The sequence below is a fragment of the Protobothrops mucrosquamatus genome, unplaced genomic scaffold (assembly GCF_001527695.2).
Source record: "Protobothrops mucrosquamatus isolate PMUCROS unplaced genomic scaffold, P.Mucros_1.0 scaffold2444, whole genome shotgun sequence".
Classification (NCBI taxonomy): domain Eukaryota; kingdom Metazoa; phylum Chordata; class Lepidosauria; order Squamata; family Viperidae; genus Protobothrops; species Protobothrops mucrosquamatus.
The window spans coordinates 123,735-145,696 of NW_015388516.1; the positions used below are offsets into that span (position 1 = coordinate 123,735).

The window sequence follows — 21,962 nt, forward strand, 5'->3', positions numbered from 1 at the left end:
TATATCAGAAATTGGGGCACCTACAAATGCCTAGAGAGGAACAGAAAAATATGTAGTCTCCCTTGGTGAAGCAACAGTCATAGTTTTGGAAGTGATCTTAAAACTTCAAGTATCTCAGAGTACAAATTGTTTAAAAACCATCCCTGTCAGTTAGTTGGTCCCAGACTTCCCACAAAAAAAATTACTTTTGCAGTCTTCTGGAGTTCAGAAATGGACAAGTTAAGTGGAACAGAGGAATGGCAACCGATATCTTCTCATGAACAGCTGTTTGAGAACTCTGCTCCTTCTAAGCTACTGGACTTTGAGAGGACGGAAAGAGGTAAGGTTGTCCTTCTTAATATCTTTTAATATCTATTTATCCAAGCGCATCCATGGGTGTGAGTGTGCCCCAAAAATCAAGATGGAAGTCATAACTGCAGTTGAAGTCTATAGGTAATTCTCATCTTACAACCATCTGTTTAGTGACCGTGTGAAGTTATAAGAACACTAAAATAACTGAGATATGACCAGTCCCCACCCTTCCGACCCTACGGCATCCCCACAGTAACATGGTGAAAACTTGAGTGCTTGGAAACCAGCATGTATTTACAATGGTTGTGGGTGTCCCGGGGGTCATGTGACTGCCATTTGCAACCTTTCCAGCTGGCTTCTGGCAAGCAAAGTCAATGGAGGGAGCTTGATTCACTTTACAATTGTATGATTCACAAAACAACTGCAGTGATTCACTTAAGAACTGTGACAAAAAAAGTGGTACAATTGGGTGCAAACTCACTTAACAACTGCCTTGCTTAACAATGGAAATTCAGATCTCAGTTGTGGTCATAAGTCAAGGACTACCTGTATTTACTAGACTTCAATGCTGCTCTAATCCAAGACTGACTTTGGGTGGCTTAGAGACCTGAATGCACTAATGATTAAACGACATGGCTGATGTTCAAAAATGTGTTGGAGCTGCCAAAAAAGCCAATGCAGTCCTGGACTGCATTAACAGAGGGATAGAATCAAGATCACGTGAAGTGTTAATACCACTTTACAATGCCTTGGAATACAGCATCCAGTTTTGGTTGCCATGATGTAAAAAAGATGTTGAGATTCTAGAAAGAGTACAGAGAAGAGCAACAAAGATGATTAGGGGACTGGAGGCTAAAACATATAAAGAACGTTTGCTGGAATTGGGTATGTCTAGTTTAACGAAGAGAAGGACGAGGGGAGACATGATAGCAGTGTTCCAATATCTCAGGGGCTGCCACAAAGAAGAGGGGGGGTCAACCTATTCTTCAAGGCACCTGAAGGCAGGACAAGAAGCAATGGGTGGAAACTAATCAAGGAGAGAAGCAACTTGGAACTAAGGAGACAGTTAGAACAATTAATCAATGGAACAATTTGCCTCCAGAAGTTGTGAATGCTCCAACACTGGAAACAGATTGGATAACCATTTGTCTGAAATGGTATAGGGTTTCCTGCCTGAGCAGGACATTGGAATAGAAGACCTCTAAGGTCCCTTCCAACTCTGTTATTCTGCATTCTGTAAATACTAAGGAAGATTCCACTTATATCCATCCATCCCCTGCAGGAGAGCAAAATGCAACACATCAGACCCCAAAGTCTTGCTGAAAAGCAAAGACTCAGTCATCTTATTAAAACCCAGTAGAGTTGGGACCAACCTAATATCTGGGAGATGATGTTCCATAGAAAGGGGCAGATTCTCACCCCAAAATGGTACAGCTGCAAAATGTGATGTTTGCTTCTTATGCAGCCAGCAAAGGTCAGTTTTGTCGTTCATTTCATTACTGCTGTGGAAATTTATTTATTCAAATAAAAAGCAGCAAAGAACTGCTAAATTTGTCCTTGGGTCTCAAAGTGAAGCCTGGGGGGCTGCAGGATGCTCACTAGAATATTTCAAGCACTACCAAATTTTCTTTCTTTTTCCAAGTCAACAACTGGATTTTAAGCCATATCCCATAAACCATTTCTTTATTAATTTAAAGCATTTAGATAGCTGTTCATCTTTCAACCAACTTTGGGCAGCTCTCAATCAAATCATAATTCCCAATCAATTATAAATCATGGTTTGAAAACCTCAGGTATATGCTAAGCCAATGCTATACCAGTGGTCTGCAGAATCCAAGGGCTTCCAGGACACAGATAGAGGCATTGGTGTATGCTAGGGCAAAATATCCAAATATTACTTGGAAGGCAGTGTTTGGCTTCATGTAAGACTGCAAGAATAGTGAAACCTCAAATTCCCCTCCTTTCTGCTTCCTAAGGAAGAAAATGTGGATTCCGCTTCATGGATCTGGAGGACGATTTACAACTTGGGTCCTTTTCAAGAATTATTGGAGGAAGAATGTCTGTACCAGGAGGGCAACCATGGCAGGTATCTGTGGGTTTTTTTTAAGTTTGCTTATTGCTATTCCCAGGAACTGCAGTTCATCTTTAAAAAAAAAACAGACAAAGATTAGCATTTATAGGTGGTCCTTGTTGAGTGATTGTGTCCACACAGTGACCATTTTGCAGCTATGATGGTGATGACAGAACAACTTTGGAACCAATTCTTGCATTTTTGACTTTCACAGGTCTGTAAAGCAAAGGAAAACTGAAGTAAGAGCGTAAGCACAGTTGCGGTTTCACTTAGTGACTGAATTGTTGACCGAGGTCTAGCTGTATAGCTAAACCAGAAATAGCAGATGTCCCTCAGCAAGTTCTCTAATAATTTCCAAATGCATCTACCAGCTGTGCAGTAGAATGGCGAAGGGAAATGTTTTATAGTCCAGGACTCACTGACCAGTACTTATATTAAATACCAGTGAAGTTTTAATAACGCCTTGGTAAGACAAACTCATTTGTATAACTTCAATTCTTTGACTGATGTCCCTAGAATACAAGGACAAACTTTTGCTGCTGTTCACAGCTCCCTTGTCTAATCAAACTTCTAATTGGCCAGGCTGGATTATAGCAACCACTTAAATCAAAATCTGTACATTTGCGAAACTCTTCTTTCAGCCATCTGGTTTCTGTCTTCTCCCATCCTCCCTCTCTCCACTTAATAGGTCTCCATCAAGCGAGGCCGGTCTCATTTCTGCGGTGGCAGTTTGATTGGTGATGATGTGGTGGTCACTGCAGCTCACTGCGTCATAGATTTCGATCTGTAAGTCATATTTTATGTAACTTGCTTGGAGAGGAACCAAAAGTAATTGAAGAAGATGCCTGGTTACTTGTCTGCTGAGATATGGTGGCAGCTTCTGGAGTAGCATGTGCATAAAGCTTGTGGAATCTCCAGCCAAAATGTAAACTAAGGCTGAAGGGAGGAAGTGTTTGTGCAATATTTATTAACCTTGGCGACTTTGAGATGATGGACTTCAGTTCCCAAAATTCCCTAGACAACCCAAGGAGTCTGGGGAAGGAATAGAGGAGAGAGAGAGCAGACATAAACAACCAGGAGACAGTAGATTAGTTAGATGTCAACTTATCACATAAATGATAGTTTAATCCAGATGGGAAAAAATCTGGGGAGAAGCATGTCAAACATTCAAAAAGATTCTCCCATAATTATCTAATTATAAACAAGAATGAGAAATTTATCCTAACTTTCCAAAATGTCAAGACCAGCATTGCACATAACACTGAAATCTGTGTCATTCTTGAATGTTTCATCTTGTCCACTTGTGTGGCAAGATCAAACTAATGCTGTAAGTATTGAAGGTGACTTGTCTATTTCTTGGATGCCTACCCAACAGCAATTGCATTTGACGCAAAATGCTGTGGCTTTGGGGCACGAGGGCCCAGTGGTTAAAGACCCACTGAACTTGTCAGCTGGAAAGCTGACAGCCCAGGTTTGAGACCCAAGAGCTGTCCAACGGGGTGAGCTCCCGTTCCTTGCCCCAACTCCTGCCCATCTAGCAGTTTGAAAGCATGCAAATATTAAGTAGATACCATTTCAGTGGGAAAGCAATAGCGTTCCATACATGTCTTTGGTCAATACTGGCTCCCTCAGCCAAGAAACTGAGATGAGTACCACACCCTAGAGTTGGACACGACTGGACAGGGAAACCTTCATCTTTTATCTTCACTGCATGCTTCCCACATTAAAGTGGCTCTGTCTGGGTGCTTGCCAGGGGTGTTGTGAATTCCAGTTTCTAAGAAGGAAGCCTTGGAATTCTGGGATTCTGGCTAGAAATTCTGGGAGTTGCAAACCCAACAGGTGAAAAAGGCTGTTGTAAGTCCATGAGAGCTGATGATAAAAATGAATTTCCTAATAGGTTTCAGTACATTAATCTGACTCTTTTGTTATAGAATTTGCTGGGTATGACCTCTGCAAGTTTAGGGATTTTTTTCTCCTGTGTAGAAGAATCAAGGAATCATAAGTTTGGTTCTACTACATTAGACATATAATTTGTGCAAAGGCCAACTGGCTGAATAATAATTCTTTCCACCCTTTTTTAGAAATGTTGTGAAGAATCTGATTGTGACTGTTGGTGAGTTTGATCTTGGCAGTGTGGATGAAGAAGAACAGAGTGTCCCAGTCTCTGAAATTGTTGTCCATCCTGACTTCAACAGATTTGGGTATATGGATTCAGATATAGCACTGCTGTATTTGAAACACCAGGTACAATATGGTAAGAAGAGACTTGAGTGAAGCACTATTAAAGAAAATGGTTGGAATGTATGCCAAAAATGGGGAATGCTTGAGAGAGGAAGGTTGTAACTCAATCTCCCAACTTTGGGAAGAGCCTATGACAGTGATGGCGAATCTTTTAGAGACCGAGTGCCCCAAAACCGGCCCCTCCCTGCCACCCCTGCCAGCCCCTGCTCTGCTCCCCACCAACCCCTGCTCCTCCCCCCGCTCCACCCCTGCTCGCAGGGCCACCCACCGTCTCTACGGCCTGCTGCAGATCACCCAGGTGGCCCAGCAGCGCTATGGCAGCCACACCTTCCACCTGCACCCCGCAGCATCAACTGCACGTGACAGGGCATGAGGGCGGAGTCATGTCCCTGCTGCCCAGCTCCCATGTTCTTGGCTGCACTGTTCCGTGTGGGCCGTGCCTGGGGGCAACTCTCCTCCGGGGGTGGCTGCTGGTGAGGAGGGGGCCATGGGGGGAGGTGGGGCTGGGGCGATGGTGCATGTGCCGACAGAGAGGGCTCTGAGTGCCACCTCTGGCATGCATGCCATAGGTTCGACACCACTGGCCTATGACATCAGTAGAACGGGTATGGCCAAGATTTTTTTTGCAAAAGTAGTTAAGGAAGTTAAGGATGGGGATAGGAGCAAGAGACTTTGTAGAGGCAAAGATCTGGAAACTTCTACATGCAGCATTGCTATATCATTGAGCTATTCTTTGGGCACAAAAATGTAGAAATGAAATCTTCTCTATGGGTGTTCATCAAAAGAAAACATTGATTTAAAATTTCTGGCTGTATTCCTTCTTTTAGGCTATGAAGTACAGCCTATCTGTCTTCCCCACAAGGAAGATTTATTTGAAGCTGGAACACTTTGTGTTGTGAGTGGATGGGGCAAAACTTCTGAGGGTGAGTATTTTGTCCTGAGCTTCCTAAGGAGAGTGGCATGTGAAGTTTGCTATTGACTTACTTTTTAATTATTCCAGAATGAACCTGCAGAACTACAAAACTTAGTGGGACTCATTATTAGCTTTGTTGCCTAGAGCTGCTGAGAGTCATTGTATTGGACCTTATAAAGCCCAGGTTCTCCTCCATACTGGCTCACCATCTTTCTCCTATTATCTCATAATTGAAATGCTTCACATAAAACTCTATCAGCATTGACCATCTCAATACTACCCCATCCTGCTTCTAATGTCTCTGTTTGAAGTCACAGTGGTTATCTGGCTTCTCTCTAAGCCAGGGCCTCCCAACTTTGGCAACTTTAATAGGCATGGACTTCAACTACCCGGATTCTCCAGCAAGGGGAATTCTGGAAGTTGATGCCCACACATCTTAAAGTTGCCAGTTTTACCCTCTTCTCTAGGATAATAGAGGCAAGACCCAACACATTTTACACAGTTTGAAATTACCCCTGGACAGTGTTAGCTGAAGGACAACATAAGACTGACTCACACAAGGTCCAGGGACATGTTATAGGCAACATTGTGAGATCCTATGGAAAAGAGATTTTGGGCTTATGGATTTGTTCCAAGGTTTAAGTATAAGTGGGGAAAGGCCATCAATCATATTTTGTTCTGTGGCATCTTCTGCTCTACATTTCCATTCCTCAATATGAGCAGTTGGTAGTGACCCAACATCTAGCCATCTAGAATGATGAGTGCTTTAGGGATTGTATGGCACATCAACGTAATTGGGAAGAGCATGAACAACCTTGCTACTTGGGCACCCTCCAGAGATATTGGTCTGTATGACACATGACCTTTATCCGTTGTGGCCAGTACACTATGAGCGAGGTCATTAATCTTCTTTGAAGGAAAAACCTTAAAGCTGCTTGGAGCTTTGAAGTTTCCTTGCCAATTACAGTAACAAAGTAGGAAATATCTATTTTTCCCCAGAAAGGCTTGAAAGAGGCAGAGTGGATGTAAAGGAAACTATAGCTCTCTAGACATTTAACACTGAAGAAAGTTCTAGGAATGCATTGGCTGTTTTAAGTAGGAGGATGGAGTGATTTTGGCTGGGTAATCTTAACATATCCTTCCTTGAGGTGGATGCATAACTTGCCTAGAATTTTGCACTGAGAGAATCAGCAGATTTGTAAAACACTTTAGAGTTTTTCAACCTTGGCAACTCTGAGATGTCTGGACTTCATCTCCCCAGTCAACTGGGGAACTGCCTGGGGAATTCTGGGAGTTTGAAGTCCACACATCTCAAAATTGCCAAGGTTGAAAGCACACTTTTAAGGAGCTTGCCTGCTTCAAGACTAATGGAAAAGTTCCTTGAGATAGATCTGTGTTCAAACAGTAGATAAAATGCCTTAAGATGCATGAACTTTCTGACTCTTAATTAGCATTTTGAAACACAGGGATTTTCTTTTTATCATTTGCCATTATTTCCATTATTAAAAAAAATCATAATCTAAAATTTACATTAGGGTGACTATTTTAGGGCATTAAATTTTATATTAAGATTTTTGTTAAAAATTATTCTATATATTTTTAATATAAACTGAAAGATGGTTTACTGCCTGAATGTTACCACCTGCCCTAGGGAACAGCAGACCCCCACAAAATTAGGATGGCTCCAGGCATTAGGCCAGGAGGTTGAGGGAGCCATCTTTATTATCTTTTGCTAAACTGTTATAACCTGGGTGAGACAGGTCTTCTCCTTGTTATCTTTTTCTTCTTCTCAACTTTGTGACCCACTCAGAGTTGTATACGAGTAGGCCACAGTATAGTCACAATAAATGAATGAATAAATAAAATTAATGTTCCTTATCACCGTTTCTTTGGGTTTTTAACTGCTATATTAAGAAGTCATTTGGAATGCAAAGATGTCTGGAGTTTCAACATCACAATATTTTCACTTGTTTAATTTTATTTGGCTTATTGTATGAACCCAGCCAGTGTGTAAATGTGTGGATTGATCAACAAACCAAATCAGAGCAAATTAAATCAAAACTTTATTATAGTTATTGACCAAAAATCCAATAAGATATGAAACAATGAAATTTGATACATAATGAAACGTATTCAAAAGAGACAATCAAAAAACTGAAAAGGAAACAAAAAGACCAAAGTACCTCCTCACCAGCAATTGAAACTCAGATAAGCAGAGATTAACACCAAGATTAACATTAGACAAACGATCAAGAAGCAAACATTACCCAATCAAGGAATTACCAAACAAGCTAATGGTAAACAACAGCCCAATCAAAGAACCACCTCCAAGACTATCCCACCAATACTAACAGAGCAAACCACTAGTATATAAAATAAAAGTAAACCCCTTCCCTACTAGCACTGATGATATTACCTAGTTTGGTAATCAAATGTCTTCAGGAAAACAACCAAATTCAGAGAGCGCACATAATGAAATATTCAACAATTTTTAGAGTGTAAGCATGGTTACCAAAGACATCCTATCCATTAATGGTGACCTTCTCATGGCAAAGTGATGTCACTAAGTAGCAAAATTTTGCCAAAAGATAAGTGAATTTAGGATTTCTATCAACTGTAAAGTAGCTTTCATACAATTCTCCAATGCAATTAGGACTTTTCTTTAAACTGATGATTGGAGTAGCTCTCAAAAAAAAAAACACAAAAAAAAACCCGAGGCCAAATCAAATTTTAGTGTGATAGTGAGAATATGCAAACTATTAGCTTGGGTATGAAGAGAGCTTTCCTGTTCTGAGATTTCTTGGAAAATACTTTTTTGGATCCTGAAGAGTTGTTTTCTTTTGCAGCTGGGTCCCTGTCAAACGTCCTACAGGAAGTGGCACTCCCCCTCATTGACAGCCTAACCTGCAGCGAACTGTTGAAAGCTTTAAATTTGCCTCCAGTACAGAGGTCCATGCTGTGTGCTGGTTTTCCAGATGGTGGGAGAGATGCGTGCAAGGTAGAAACTATACCACAAGGGTTTAAAGCACCCCAGAAAAAGAATTTGCAAGCTGTCCCAAATACATTTTATTCTTTCATTGTTAGGAGGATCCCTCTACCTCATGTTTCTCATGGTATCCTCTATTTTTTTTTCTAATTAAGGGCAATGCACCAATCACAGTGAAACAATTGCTGGAATTGTACTTCTAATTTTATTGCCTTAATGAAAATACTGACCCATCTGATAATTTGAATCATAACGTACAAGGGTCCAATGCCGGGATCTTAAACAGTTGTCTCCCATATTTTTTTTTTTAAAAAGCTAGAAAAGAAGAATAGATGCACAAAACATGCTTGCAGCCTTGGTTTATGTGATACCCTTATTTTAATCTCTATGGTTGAGACAAATTTGAATTTAGTGTATTTGCTGGATTTTTTTTCTTTAAAGATAATACAATATTGGGCAATATAATATTAAAATGGTGTTGATTAGAAAGTAGGACATTTGGGTTATACCATTGTTTCTCAACATCGGCAATTTTAAGAGATATGGACTTCATCTCCCAACCTACTTCACAGGATTGATATGGGGAGGGGGAAATGGATGAAGAAATGTTGTATATCCTCCTTGAGTTCCAAAATGGAAGGCAAGCTCTAAATTCAATGCATCCAATAAAATAAATAATGTGGAGAGGGCATCATGTTCTTGGCATGTTTCTAAAAATGTGGTTTGTGCTACCAATTACTTATCTGGAAGGGTTCTTCTCATGTTATGTTGTATATCAGGGTGATTCTGGAGGCCCTCTGGCATGTAGAAAAGCCAGTGGCATCTGGACATTGGCAGGCATCACCTCATGGGGAATTGGCTGTGGAAAAGGTTGGCTTATAGACAAGAGGATCAATGGCAGTAGAGGTTCTCCAGGCATTTTCTCTAAAGTGGATGAGCTCCTGGATTTCATTACTCAACATATGATCAGTAGTGAGTATTGCTTTGAACTCATCCTTCTTTCACCATTGATATTTCTCTAGGATTACATGATTCTTTTGTCCCATAGCAAAATGTGGAGGGACGGGGGGTGGTTTTTCTCTCTGGAAACTTTCAATTTCTAAGGGTTCTCCCTTTAGTACTCTTTAGTACACTCTATGGTGACCAAGTCAGAAAATAGTAGAGTTAATGAAGATGGCATGGGACTGGTGTTTAGTGGCTTTCTTTTTAGATATCTAGGCATTCAAAGGGAGAGTGCTTCTCATGTATTTTTTCCAAATTGAAGAGAGAAAGGTACAGTTCCTTGCTCCCCTGTGATCATAGTGCTCATATGGTCAACCTCTAAATGAAAATATAAAGTGATATTTGGTAAGTCAGTGGCAGAAAATACACAATTACTGAGTCAAGTGGAAGATCGATGCTTTGTTCTGAAAAAGTATTACTCTACCAATATTAATCTGTGTGCCTTATAGATACCTTCTGAGATGGAATGAGCACCTGCATTACAGAGGGAGAAATTTTGCCAACTCAGAACTTCCCCAGAAGGAGACCTGGATCAAGAGATTGTGCAGGCCAAAACTGGAGGGAGAAGGGAGAAAGAGGTTCAGGGCAACCACACCTTAGAAGCTGATAAGGAGAATATTTGTAGCTCAGGGTTGAAATGAGGGGTCCTTGGTGTGCTCTGAGTTTGAAACCAAGCTTAGAGAGGACCAAGTACACCTCATCCTAGAATCTCTCAGAATATATCTAGTAGCTTAGGAAGTTATCGTTTTAGTTTGGCAACATTGATGTTAGGCTCATGCCCAGAGATGAGACTGAGATCCAGTCAAGTGCAATCTTTGTTTGCTTACATCTAATATAGGGGTCCTCAGCCCCCAGTCCGTGGACCAATACCGGGCCGAGGCATGCCAGCAACCGGTCTGCACAAACAAGCAAAGTCCCATCCGTGGGATGCAGGCAGCACACAAAACCATGCACCCTCCGATCCATGGAAAAACCTTTCTCCACGGAACCGGTCCCTGGTGCCCAAAAGGTTGGGGACCACTGATCTAATAGACCGAATCTTGCTTTCTATAACTTTCTAAGGTAATAGATATAGTATATCCTTAGAGATTCTAAGATGTAGTTACCCCGAACCTCTTTCCCCTTCCCTCCCCCTCCAGCTCAGGATTGCTCAGTTTCTTGATTGGGTTTCCTGGGAAAGTTCCAAGTTGGCAAAATCTTCCCCCTCTGCTGCTGCAGCTGCACATTCCATTACATCTTGTTGCTGACAATATTTCACAGGTACCTTTTTGCTTTCTTTGGCTCAGAACCTGGGCCAAGCTTTCTGTCTGCATCCAGCCTAGAAGAGTGCAATCCCCATGGAAAGCTGGTGTTTGGTGAAAGTGGCCTTGTTCGGTACCCTCACCTGAGTGAAGGCAACTACCTTGATAACAGGTATGTATTTATTACAGGCACTGAGTTTCCTTGAGGGACCATTACTAAATGAGCTGCAGTGACAGGATTTTGTGAAACAAAAGGAGAGTTTGTTGACAGATGCAACAGAATATTAAACGCACATGCACAGTAAATGTTACTGAGTTAAATAATATTTTGAATGTAAATCTTAACCATAAAGAAATAAATTAAATATAATGTGCTTTGCCATTCTAGTTCTTCACTGCTTCTTTGACAAATAGATAAGGGTGGTACGTTTGGCTGTAGATTCCTAGGGAACTTGAAGCAATCTCTTATCTGTACATAGATGCCTTCTTAGCAGTCAAATGCTAGCAATCCCGTAATAATGTAATTATTATTTAATTATTCAATAATTATTTAAATTATTTGTTAGCAATTTAATTTCTTATTCAACGGTTTTGAATTATTTGCTAGCCAGTCTATAATAATGCAATTGGTTACGCCAAAGATCCTCAGTGTTTTTGGAGTTGGCCTAGAAGTTGTAGAAGTAGTCCTTGTCTTACAACCACAACTGAGCCCAACATTTCTGCTGTTAAGCAAGACAGTTGTTAAATGAATTTTACCCCATTTTACGACCCTTCTTGCCACTGTTGTTAAGCGAATTGCTGCAGTTGTTAAGTTAGTAACAGGTTTGTTAAGTGAATCTGGCTTCCCAGGTCATAAAAGATATTCACCCCAGGACACTGCAACCACCATAAATATGAGTCATTTGCCAAGCATCTGAATTTTGATCACGTGACCCTGGGAATGCTGCAATGGTCATAGGTCACTTTTTTCACTACCTTGTAACTTTGAACAGTCACTAAATTGTAATTCGAGGACTGCCTGTATTCCAGGATCAGGTGTCCAAAAAGTGGGCAGGAACAAACTAAGATTAGATTAGATTAGATTTAATTTGAATTGCGCTCAAATTAAATTAAATATAGTTGGCTATTTAATAATTTCCCCATTCTGTTGGAATCGTAGACTTGTTCAATGTAAGGGATTGGGTGTGGTATTGCTGATAATCTATTCTAACCCTCCGTTCAATGCAAGAATAAAGATTAAAATTTGGAGGTAACTTTGGAAGAGGAACTGGGGGGGGCATAGCTTAAGGTATAATAGGGTACACGTGACCAGGACCTCAAATTACATTCCCCTTTGTTACACTTTGAATCAATACCTGTGATTCCTCTTTTATGCCAACTTTTCCGTAAGTCACTCAGCTAGGAATTTAAGAGATATAGGATTTATATTTTCCAGAAAAACTCTGTTACGAAGCCAAGAACATGTAAGTGAAGTGTTTTCCAATCTTAGCAACTTTCAAAGGTGTGGACTTCAACCCCTAGAATTCCCCAACCAGCAGTTCTTGTCCACCCCACCCCTCTCTTACCCATGAGAGCTCACTGGGCGATCGTGATCCAGTCTGTCTACCTCAGTCATCTGAGTCACACTCTTGCTATGGTCAGGGAATTATGAGGAGGGGGCTTTATATATATTGCCTTAGGTTTCTAGATAAAAGGCTGGATCCAAAAACAACAATTACAGATCCTTTATGTCAGTGTTCCCCAAAATTTCCGGCTTTGCGGGCAGGAGTGGTGTTGTTCCATGCAAGCAATGTGCAAGCGTGCATGCACAAATGGACTGCATGCTTGCCCACTGCTCACACAACTGCAGCTACATGCACATGTGTGCTCACCCACCACTTCTGCTGTCTGGTTCCAAATGGGCCATGGCCCAGGGGTTGGGGACCCCTGCTTTATGTTCGTATTTTCTCTCTGTGGTTCAATCTGCCCATTCGCTTTGTATGCAAGCAAAGAAATAAAAGTTGGGGGAGATGAGTTTGCTGCTCTGTTGCTTTGGGAGTACATTTGTAGGTGGTAGAAGAAGACAGAGTGCAAGGCATTTTCATCTGAGAAGTCCATGACAGTTCCTGACTTCAGGTGCTCAGCAATGTCATGTCTTCTGTCCAAGCCATACTTTAAATTGTCTATTTCCAGCTGGTGCATTTGGAACCTAACTGTGTCTGAAGACAAATTCATTCTGGTGGAATTTATCAAACTAGACGTAGAAGATCAGATTGAATGTGACCATGACTACGTTGCTTTCTATTCAAGCAAGAAGGAATTAATTGGTAGGTTTGAAGGTCTCTCATATGATTCCTTGTGAAGTTTCAATCTAAGATTTAGGAAACTGCCCTTGGCTGAGTTGGCCACTTCTCTGTTTGGCCCAGTACATTAATTATGATTAGCAGATGCTCTGTGGACTGGTGTTATGGCCCCGGTTGCCTAGGCAGAGGCAGGCTTCGGTAGAGTCCTGTATTGCTGTGCTAATTGTACAACAAATGGCCCTGCAATGGCTGGTAAATCTCCACCCCAAACTTCCCTGAAGGCAGCCATCTACATTTCCACAAACAAAGTCAATAATCACCAGAGCCAAATTGTAAAGGCAGAGAGGAAGTTCACAAAGAAGGTGCAAATCCCCACAGCAAGCTCTGTAAGTCATACACAAGATTCCAGGTCCACAGGGCAAGGGCAAGAATCCAGAAGTAAGGGACAAATTCCACAGGTTTTTCCAAGGCCAGAGAAGTGCATGCCAAAGCAAAGCAATTGTTCCTGACAAAGGCTAACTCCCTCAGCCTCTGCTCAATCCAGGTGTTCCTTGTGAGGAGAGGTAGGGCGACTTTCTCCTGAGCAGCCTCACAGACCTCCTTTGTGCTTGCCTCCACTCTACTCTCCATGCTCTTGGATCTAGTGGGGGAGGCAGCTGTTCTTCATCAGAGGGGATCTGCTGCCTCTCAACACCACTGCCTGTTTGCAGCTGATACTCCACCTGTGTCTATGAGGGCAGGCAGATCCCCGTCTGGTTGATCACTTCCCCCGATGTTTGAGGGGCTTGGGACAGCATCATTCTCAGCCTCTGGCCTCTCCAAACATTTCCCAGGGAGACATGCCATCTCCTTCAGATGGTCCTGGTTCCAACTTCTCCTCCTCCTCCAAACTGGGATCGGATGGGGCCATGACAACTGGTGGCTTTTCTGACCTAAAGGAAAATTTTAAGGATTGAATCTGGGAAATGTGTTTGAGAGCCTGCCATCTCCAGCTAAGCACCATACTAGCTGGGCATTCTGGAAGTGATCATCTTAGTAGATCTAGATGATGCCAGCTTGCAGAGGATTCCTCTGAGTTGAGGACCAAATCTGTGCACTGGTAGACCCAATCAGTGATAGAATAGTTTTTTGTCTTCTTCTTTTTCTGACTTCTCCTGTTTTCTCTTTCTCCTTCTGCTATCATGCCCTGCAACTCGATGGAGGGGAAGAACAGTTCATCTTCCCAGAGAGATGAATTGATGCCTAGCAGAGAACTCTGGGGAAAAAGTTATCTGAACCCAAGAATCCTATCCATGAGCTATACCAGTTGTACTTTTTGTAGTCCTTAAAGCTACGAAGGGTGGGTCAGTAGGATGAATGTGACTCCCACAGGGTTCAACTTGACTTTGTTCTCTCATAACAGGTAAAATCTGTGGTGATGTCTTGCCTTCCCCCTTGCTGATAGAGTCTGACCAAGCCATTGTTATCTTTGTGTCTGACGGCAGCATTCATGGCAGAGGCTTTGAATTCACCTTCAGTGCTGTGCATCCAGCATCTGAAGCAGGTAACTTCACCTTTGCCTCTGGACCTCTCTGTGGAGGACAGTTGGGGAACAGGCAGCTTCTTGCTCTCTACTTATTTTCCAAAAAGCAGGTAGACATTCTGCCTCCATTTGCATATTGTAAGTGTATTGAGGTGGAAAAAGAACTTAATGTTGATTTGCCAGTTAATAAGGTGCAGATGATGCATATAACATCTTTGCTTATTTGCTGCTGCCTCTCTTGCTCCAATGTTGTAGGCTCTGGCTGTGGCAGTGTTGCAATGCTGGTGGAAGAAGGAAAGATTGACACGGCTAATTACCCTGGTTTATATCCCAGCAGCACAAAATGCCACTGGCTCATTGAAGCCCCAGTGGACTGTGTCATCAAGGTAATAAGGAGCAATGACCTAGGTTGGAATCCAACCAACTTTTTTGTAATGCCTATGTCAGGCAGTCACAAATCATTCTTGAGGCAACTCTCTTGCTTATCTGTGTTCTCAAAGAACTTAAAATTGCTTCTTCATTGGCAGAGTAAGGCAGCTGATGATTTTGGAGGTCAAGAAAGGGAAATAGATTATTATTTAATTCGATGTTACTGAATTCTTTTTCTGCCAGACATAGAAAGAGAAGTTGAAAAGATTTCCTGTCTCATGAATCAAAATCATGTCTTGATTTGCTTTACTGTGCTCCTTGATTCAGTTGGGATAGAGTTTTTTTGCTATGGTTTCAGACATGTTGTTTCATTAGATGCCCTTCAGATAAGCTAGGGCAGGGGTGTCAAACTCAATTTCATTGAGGGCCGCATCAGCATTGCGGTTGCCCTCGGGGGGGCGGATGGGTGTGGCTAGGGTGGGTGCAGCCTACTGGGTGGGCATGGATGGAGTGGGTGTGGCCTACTGGGTGGGCATGGCCAGCTCTACATCGTTCACGTCAAGGGTGCCTGTGGGGGCCTGGGCAGGAGTGGGACAGATCTGAGGGTCTCTGGAAGAAGGGGGTGGGACTGGGGCAAGCGCCAAGGCATGGTCCATTTCTTCATTCCTCACAAAGGGTGACACCTCCCCAGCATGCACCCAGGGGGCAGGGCCAACAAGGCAGGGGCTGGTTCCTCGCTGTTTCTAGACGACCTTGTGGAGCTAAGACTGAATGCGTTTCAGCATAGATGGCCACCACAAAATTGTACATTGGCCCCTGGCTGGCCTGGGCCAGGGCCAAGGCAGTGGGGGCCGTTCCCTCACTGTTTCCAGAATGGCTTCACGGGCCACATGAAACCACTTCACAGGCCGCATCTGGCCCCCGGGCCTTGTGTTTGACATGTCTGAGCTAGGGCCACAATTTCTAGAACATACCATCGGAAGTCCTGGAGGACATAAGAATGGGAATGCTATTATGTATGTTCTATGGGAGTGAATGCTGATGTTTTCCCTTTCAGTTGGAGTTTGAAGACTTTGCAGTTGAAAACAGCCAGGATTGCATTTATGATGCTGTTGTTGTTTATGGCGACACTGAAGAAGAGCACCAGCTAGGTAATAACTGGTTTGACTTGGTAGATTGTAATGGCTGTCTGAAACAAAAAATTGAAAGAGTGCACTTAGTGTCTCAGCAATGGTCTACAGCTCTCAAAATTCCTAGGCAATGTGGCGTTGACCTTGTCCACTTACTCTTGAAGATGGTGTGGATTATATTCTGAAAGAAAGTCAAGCAAATGGGCAGTGGTGGTGGACAAGAGATAGTAGACCAAACCAAAATGTCTCTGGTTTAAAACATTTGTCCCAAAATCTTGAATCAACTTTCCTGAGGTGATTTAGACTGAGGGAGCTCTTTTCCCTTATTTGGGATATGGCCCCTGTAGAAAAGTACTTCACTGCTGATGGCAGGAGTTGTGTTCTAATTTTCCCCTTATAGCTCTCCTGTGTGGTTTCTCAATTCCTTCACCTGTGTGGAGCCCAGGGAACATCATGCTGATCCACTTTGAGAGTGATGAAGAAAATAACTTCAGAGGATTCAAGGCCAAGTTTGTTTTTTTCTCCTCAGGTTAGTTGGGAATGTTCTCTTCAACATCTGCTTCCACTAAAATAAAAGATTCGCATGTCTTTTGATCCAGAGTCAATGGGAGTGAAGAAAAATTAGAGAGGCTCACCTAACTTTAGGGCCTCACCTAAACGTACAAATCAGGCTGTGGAATTTCTTCATGGCATTGGGTTCTATTTAGTATCAATTCCAGGCAAAGGTAAAAAGTATGGCTATAAATTTTATACCATTGACATAAATAATTGAAGTAATCTATTGGGGCAGGAGTGTTTTTGTGGTCAAATACTCATTATCTTTCAGAGTCATCTGCAATTGGACCATTCTGATCCTTAACAGAGAATGCTTTGGGATTATCAAGTGTTTCTGAGGTTCTAAATTGACTTGTCCTATGGAGTGCAATAAGCATTTAATAGGTCAATTTTCAACCTTTTATCTTTTTCATCCAGCATGATCCTTTTTTAAAAAAAAGCCTCTTAGGTCAAACTATGTACAAAGACAAAGACAAATTTTTAGGATGCAAGAAAATATAAGCTATTCTCTGAAGACATAGTGAATTTTGTTTTGAGTGGAACATGCAGGCCTTGAGCATTGTCTGATCAAGGGCATATATGTGTATAGCATTAGTACTTAGACTTATATACCGATTTAGTTTCCTGCCTGAGCAGGGGGTTGGACTAGATGACCTTCAAGGTCCCTTCCAACTTTACTATTATTATTATTATTATTATTATTATTATTATTATTATTATTATTATTATTATTATTATTATTATTATTATTGCTTTACCACCCTCTCTAAGCAGTTTACAGAGTCAGCATATTGCCCCCAACAATCTGGGTCCTCATTTTACCAACCTCGGAAGAGTGGAAGGCTGAGTCAACTTTGAGCGGGTCAAGATCGAACTCCTGGCAGTGGAATGCAGAATTAGCCTGCAATACTGCATTGTAACCACTGCGCCACCATGGCTCTTCTGAGTTGTGCCGCTGTGTTGACTTTGGGATCTTCCTACTTCTAGGTCATGTGATGACCTAGATTTCCACATTCCTGTAAAAGATTAATGCATATATCTCATGAGATATAGAGGTTAACTGTTTCAGATGACAAAATGTGTTCAGGTGCTCCAATCAAGAGAGCATCAGAAAAATAGGAATAAGTTCTAGGAGTGGAGCAATGAATACTGAACTGTGTAGATTTGACCCTTTTGTGTCACATGGTTGAGAAATAATTTTTTGCTGAACTGAAGCTTTCTTTCTTACAGCAACAACTAAAACGGAATATGCAGGGCTGTTTTCTGTATCTGCATTTGAGCCCAAAGATATCCCACTGGGTAAGCAAGTTCCTCAAGGATTAATAATAGCTCCACTTTCGGATTTCCTAGAAAACAACCTGAATATGAAAAAGGAAGGATTACTAAAACCCAGCAGTCTTACCTTTTATTTGACTTAGGCACTTCCAGACAGTGCTGTTATTGTAACATCAGTCTGCCTAAATCCATTCATAAAATGATATGGGGATTGGGAAAACTCCAGGTTGTAACACTTCCTCTTCTAACTGTGCTGAATCTTCCTATCATTATTGCTGTCTTCTTTGCATATAAAGAATCTATTAAGAAAAATAATAACTTTACGGTATCTTTTGACAGATAACACCAAAACTGGTCTGTCTGGAAATATTCCCGTTTGAGCTGTCTGTTCTCTCATGCCTGAAGGTTTATGGATTCTATTGTTGCCCATTATGAACATAAAACGTACAGTGGCTGTAATGGTTACATTTGAAATGCTTCATTTTTGCATTTGGCAAACACTGCTAGAGAAATTCTAAGGTGCTCCAAGTTTTGTATGGACAAAAGTAGCTAACCATGGATTCTTCAAGTCTGATGTGTGTTGTTAAATGCAAAATGTGTTTTGGATTTTAGAAGAAATAATAGTTTTAGGAAGATATATACCAGAGAGGCGTATGTACGTATGCGTGCATGTTCACATTATCATGTGAACATACACATATGTTCTAGAGCTATGAGAGGACAAATGATGATTATAAAATCTTGAAACTTCACTTGCCAAGCAATGAATTATTGAACTCTCCTGGATGTCTTCTAGCATTTGGTTCTTCTCCTCCTCCTCTTGCTGCAGATATGTGTGGTTTTCCCCCCTTTGGTCCCCAGAGGCTGTCAACACTTATCGTTGGAGGAGAAGAAGCTTGTCCTCACTGCTGGCCCTGGCATGTGAGTTTGCACTTTCTAGGTGATTACAGGTGTGGAGGTGCCATCATCAACTTGACTTGGGTGCTCACAGCTGCTCACTGTGTAAAGATGTAAGTACATATGTAAGATGTTAAGCTGGGCAAAGTAGCCTTTTGTAGATGCTGGTTATTTGGAATAAAGTAGGTAAGAGCAGTGCTTTTTTGTAAAAAAAAAAAAAAAAAGATACCGGAACTCACACACGTCATACAACCCGTCTTGCTTACCCTACAAGGTTCCATCCAAAGAACTCCGTTCTGGGTGTTCTATGACAAAAAAAAGCCCTGGGTAAGAGTGAATTTAGACCTGGGAAAAATACTATCATGCAGTGCTTTTTTTTCTAAAAAAAAAAAGGTGCCAGAACTCACACACACTATACAACCCGCCTTGCCTACTCTACAAGGTTCCATCCAAAAAAGGTGCCGGAACTCCGTTCTGGGTGTTCTATGAGAAAAAAATAGCCCTGCTATCATGCTTCAGTTCCTGCAGGGTCCTGAAACATTTTGAATCATCTCTGCAATTTAATTTATTCTGCAAAGTGGATATGAATATAATGAAGACATCTCAGCTTTCACCCAAACATTCCTATGATTTTTTTGCAGGAATGTTAAATAAAAAGTCGAATAAGTTAAACTGAAAATTAAAGTATATTTTGTTAACATTTTTCATTTATGTAAAAAACATGATTTAACAGCAAAGGAACACCTTTTTTTTTTTAGAACAAATAATCCATCATATTGGACTGTTGTTGCTGGAAACCATGACAGAATGCTGAAAGAAGCTGCTGAGCAGGTAGAGACAAACGTAGCTTTATGTTTCTTTTTCCTCACTGGTGGAGCACCTGTTTTTATCCCCACATGGTCCTTGGTTCAGTCCCTCTTCAGCATCTTCAGGTATGGCTGAGAAAATTCTTGCAGAACGGAGAGATTACTTAAACTAGTGAGGGGAGGAAAAAAGAAAACTGAAAAAAACCTTAAGCAATCTCTGCTGTGTCTGATCCATTTCTATCTAACATACCCACTTGCAGAGTGAAGAGATCGAAGAAGGATTACAAGCAAAGCACAATTTGAAACAATGCTTTGTTTAAAAAATGCTGCCTTGATGCAATCAACTTTCTTTTTTTTGGTTTGTCCTGGATAAAGAAACCATGATTTTTACCATTTTGGGGAAGAAAAATAAGCCAGGTTGAAACTAATTCTAGCTTGGGCAACAAATCTGGGTTTAAAAGCTTTCTGGCTAAGGGTTTTGTGTCCACAACCCTAGCAGTAAATAAAAAACATACTTCTAAGAGTTCTCTCCAAAAAGGCAGAATGGAAATGTTAATGAAAGTAATGGGCAAATTGTGTGGTATATTTGCTCAGATGGAGATGCTAGCAGGAAGAAGGAATCACATTGCAGCAAGGATGAAAGGGGGCTAATTTATATCAAGTGTGGGCTAAAATAAGGAGGTTCATAGCTTATCAGACAAAGGCAGCACTATAGTAGTGGTGCTGGCAGCAATTCTTATCTCAATTCAGTGTTTGCTACAGCCTAAAAAAAGAATAGAAACAATTCTTGCTGCAGGAGCATCTATTGATTAGGGACAGCCCTGTAGAGGAAGTTGCTGATTATTTTGCAAAGAGATGCTGACTAAGAATGTAATTTGTAGCTAAACTGGTATTTCCCCTCCTCCTTTTTTCCTCCTAAATGGCTACTACTGAGTGGAAAAAGGCTGATTACTGATTCTCTTGCTTTCTCTTGATGCAGGCGAGAAGAGTCAAGAGCATTACAGTGCAACCAGCCTTTGATGTTGCAAGTTATGATTCTGATATTGCCCTTGTCCAGCTGCAAACACCTCTGATCTATAGCGCAGCGGTGAGGCCAGTATGTTTGCCAAGTTCCAAGGAGCTGTTGCCGTCCTTTGTGCTTTGTACTGTGACTGGCTGGGCAAGTTTCCAAGAAGGTTAAGTTCATTTTGATCCTCGAACACCACTGACCCTTTTTTAAGGGTCTTTCTCCACCTTAGTTAAATCTTAGCAAAAATAGGATAGAACCAATCTAGAACTAAAGAACAACTTTCCCGACAGTGAGAACAATTAATCAATGGATTTGCTTGCCTCCAGAAGTTGTGGATGCTCCATCACTGGAGATTTTTAAAAAGAGATTGGACAGCCGTTTGTCCGGAATGATGTAGTAGGCAGGGTCTTCTGCTTGAGCAGGGCATTAGAGTAGAAGACATCCAAAGTATGTTCCAATTCTGTTGTTCTGTATTCTTATATTTCAGGCTTTGTTCATGGCTAGTTTTTTTTTAGTTTTTTTAAATAAATTTTTATTGATTTTTCATTGAAAAACAAAAACATAAATCTTTTATCACAATATCAACCAAAAAAAAATCAACACCAATCAATACATTCACGGATGTGTCCGGTGTCCCCCTTCTGCACCACCCTCTCACTTGCCTACACCTTCCTCCTCCCTATCCTACCACCACTCCTCCTTCCTCACTCTTTCCTACCTCCCTTTCTCCCTCAACCATCCCATCAGTGCAGTTGGGGTATCACCGGGCACCTCCTTAGAAAATCATACATATATATACATATAAATCTATAATACCAACCTACCCCTTTCCCCCCTCCCCCCCAGGACTTCCCAAAGCTAATCTAGGAAATAAATGCACAATCATCCAATATTAATCAAAACTACTCATTATTACTACACACTAGTACAAAATTACTGTGAATCTAAAATAACATTAAATTACAACAAGAGAAAAAAAGTTTTTTAAGTTATATCAATATATAATATACCTAATTTTGTTCTAAGTTTTTAATCAAAAGCTACATAGTAATTTTTCAGTTCATACTTTCTCTGAATATAATCTATCCATCTTCTCCATATTGAGATAAATTTTTCCTGAGAATGATCCTTCAGGTACGCGGATATTTTTGCCATCTCTGCAAAATATGATACTTTCTGTCTCCAATCATCCATAGTTGGTAATATCTTTTTTTTCCAATTTTGAGCAACTAATGTCCTTGCTGCTGTTATACAATACAACATCAGTGTTATTTCTTTTTGATCCAAATTATCCATAATACCCAAAAGCTAGTTTTTAAAGTAATCTAGTCACGTTCTGTCTGGGAGTTTGCTGCAAAATCTAACTAAAGCA

The 21,962-nt window shown here is 41.2% G+C and overlaps 1 protein-coding gene across 1 annotated transcript in view; it reads left to right on the plus strand.

Moving 5' to 3' along the window:
• Positions 1-210: 210 nt before the first annotated feature.
• OVCH1 (ovochymase 1) overlaps positions 211-21,962 on the plus strand; it is a gene marked incomplete at its 3' end in the record, with an annotated part of 37,467 nt that continues 15,715 nt past the window's right edge. The window contains exons 1-17 of the mRNA XM_029285901.1: positions 211-319; positions 2,268-2,377; positions 3,051-3,148; positions 4,444-4,616; positions 5,431-5,526; positions 8,363-8,514; positions 9,282-9,474; positions 10,791-10,917; positions 12,918-13,051; positions 14,430-14,570; positions 14,805-14,935; positions 15,976-16,069; positions 16,449-16,577; positions 17,834-17,902; positions 18,708-18,888; positions 19,534-19,606; positions 20,561-20,756. Of these exons, the coding sequence (XP_029141734.1) occupies positions 211-319; positions 2,268-2,377; positions 3,051-3,148; positions 4,444-4,616; positions 5,431-5,526; positions 8,363-8,514; positions 9,282-9,474; positions 10,791-10,917; positions 12,918-13,051; positions 14,430-14,570; positions 14,805-14,935; positions 15,976-16,069; positions 16,449-16,577; positions 17,834-17,902; positions 18,708-18,888; positions 19,534-19,606; positions 20,561-20,756 (2,206 nt within the window). The remainder of the gene's footprint in view (positions 320-2,267; positions 2,378-3,050; positions 3,149-4,443; positions 4,617-5,430; positions 5,527-8,362; positions 8,515-9,281; positions 9,475-10,790; positions 10,918-12,917; positions 13,052-14,429; positions 14,571-14,804; positions 14,936-15,975; positions 16,070-16,448; positions 16,578-17,833; positions 17,903-18,707; positions 18,889-19,533; positions 19,607-20,560; positions 20,757-21,962) is intronic.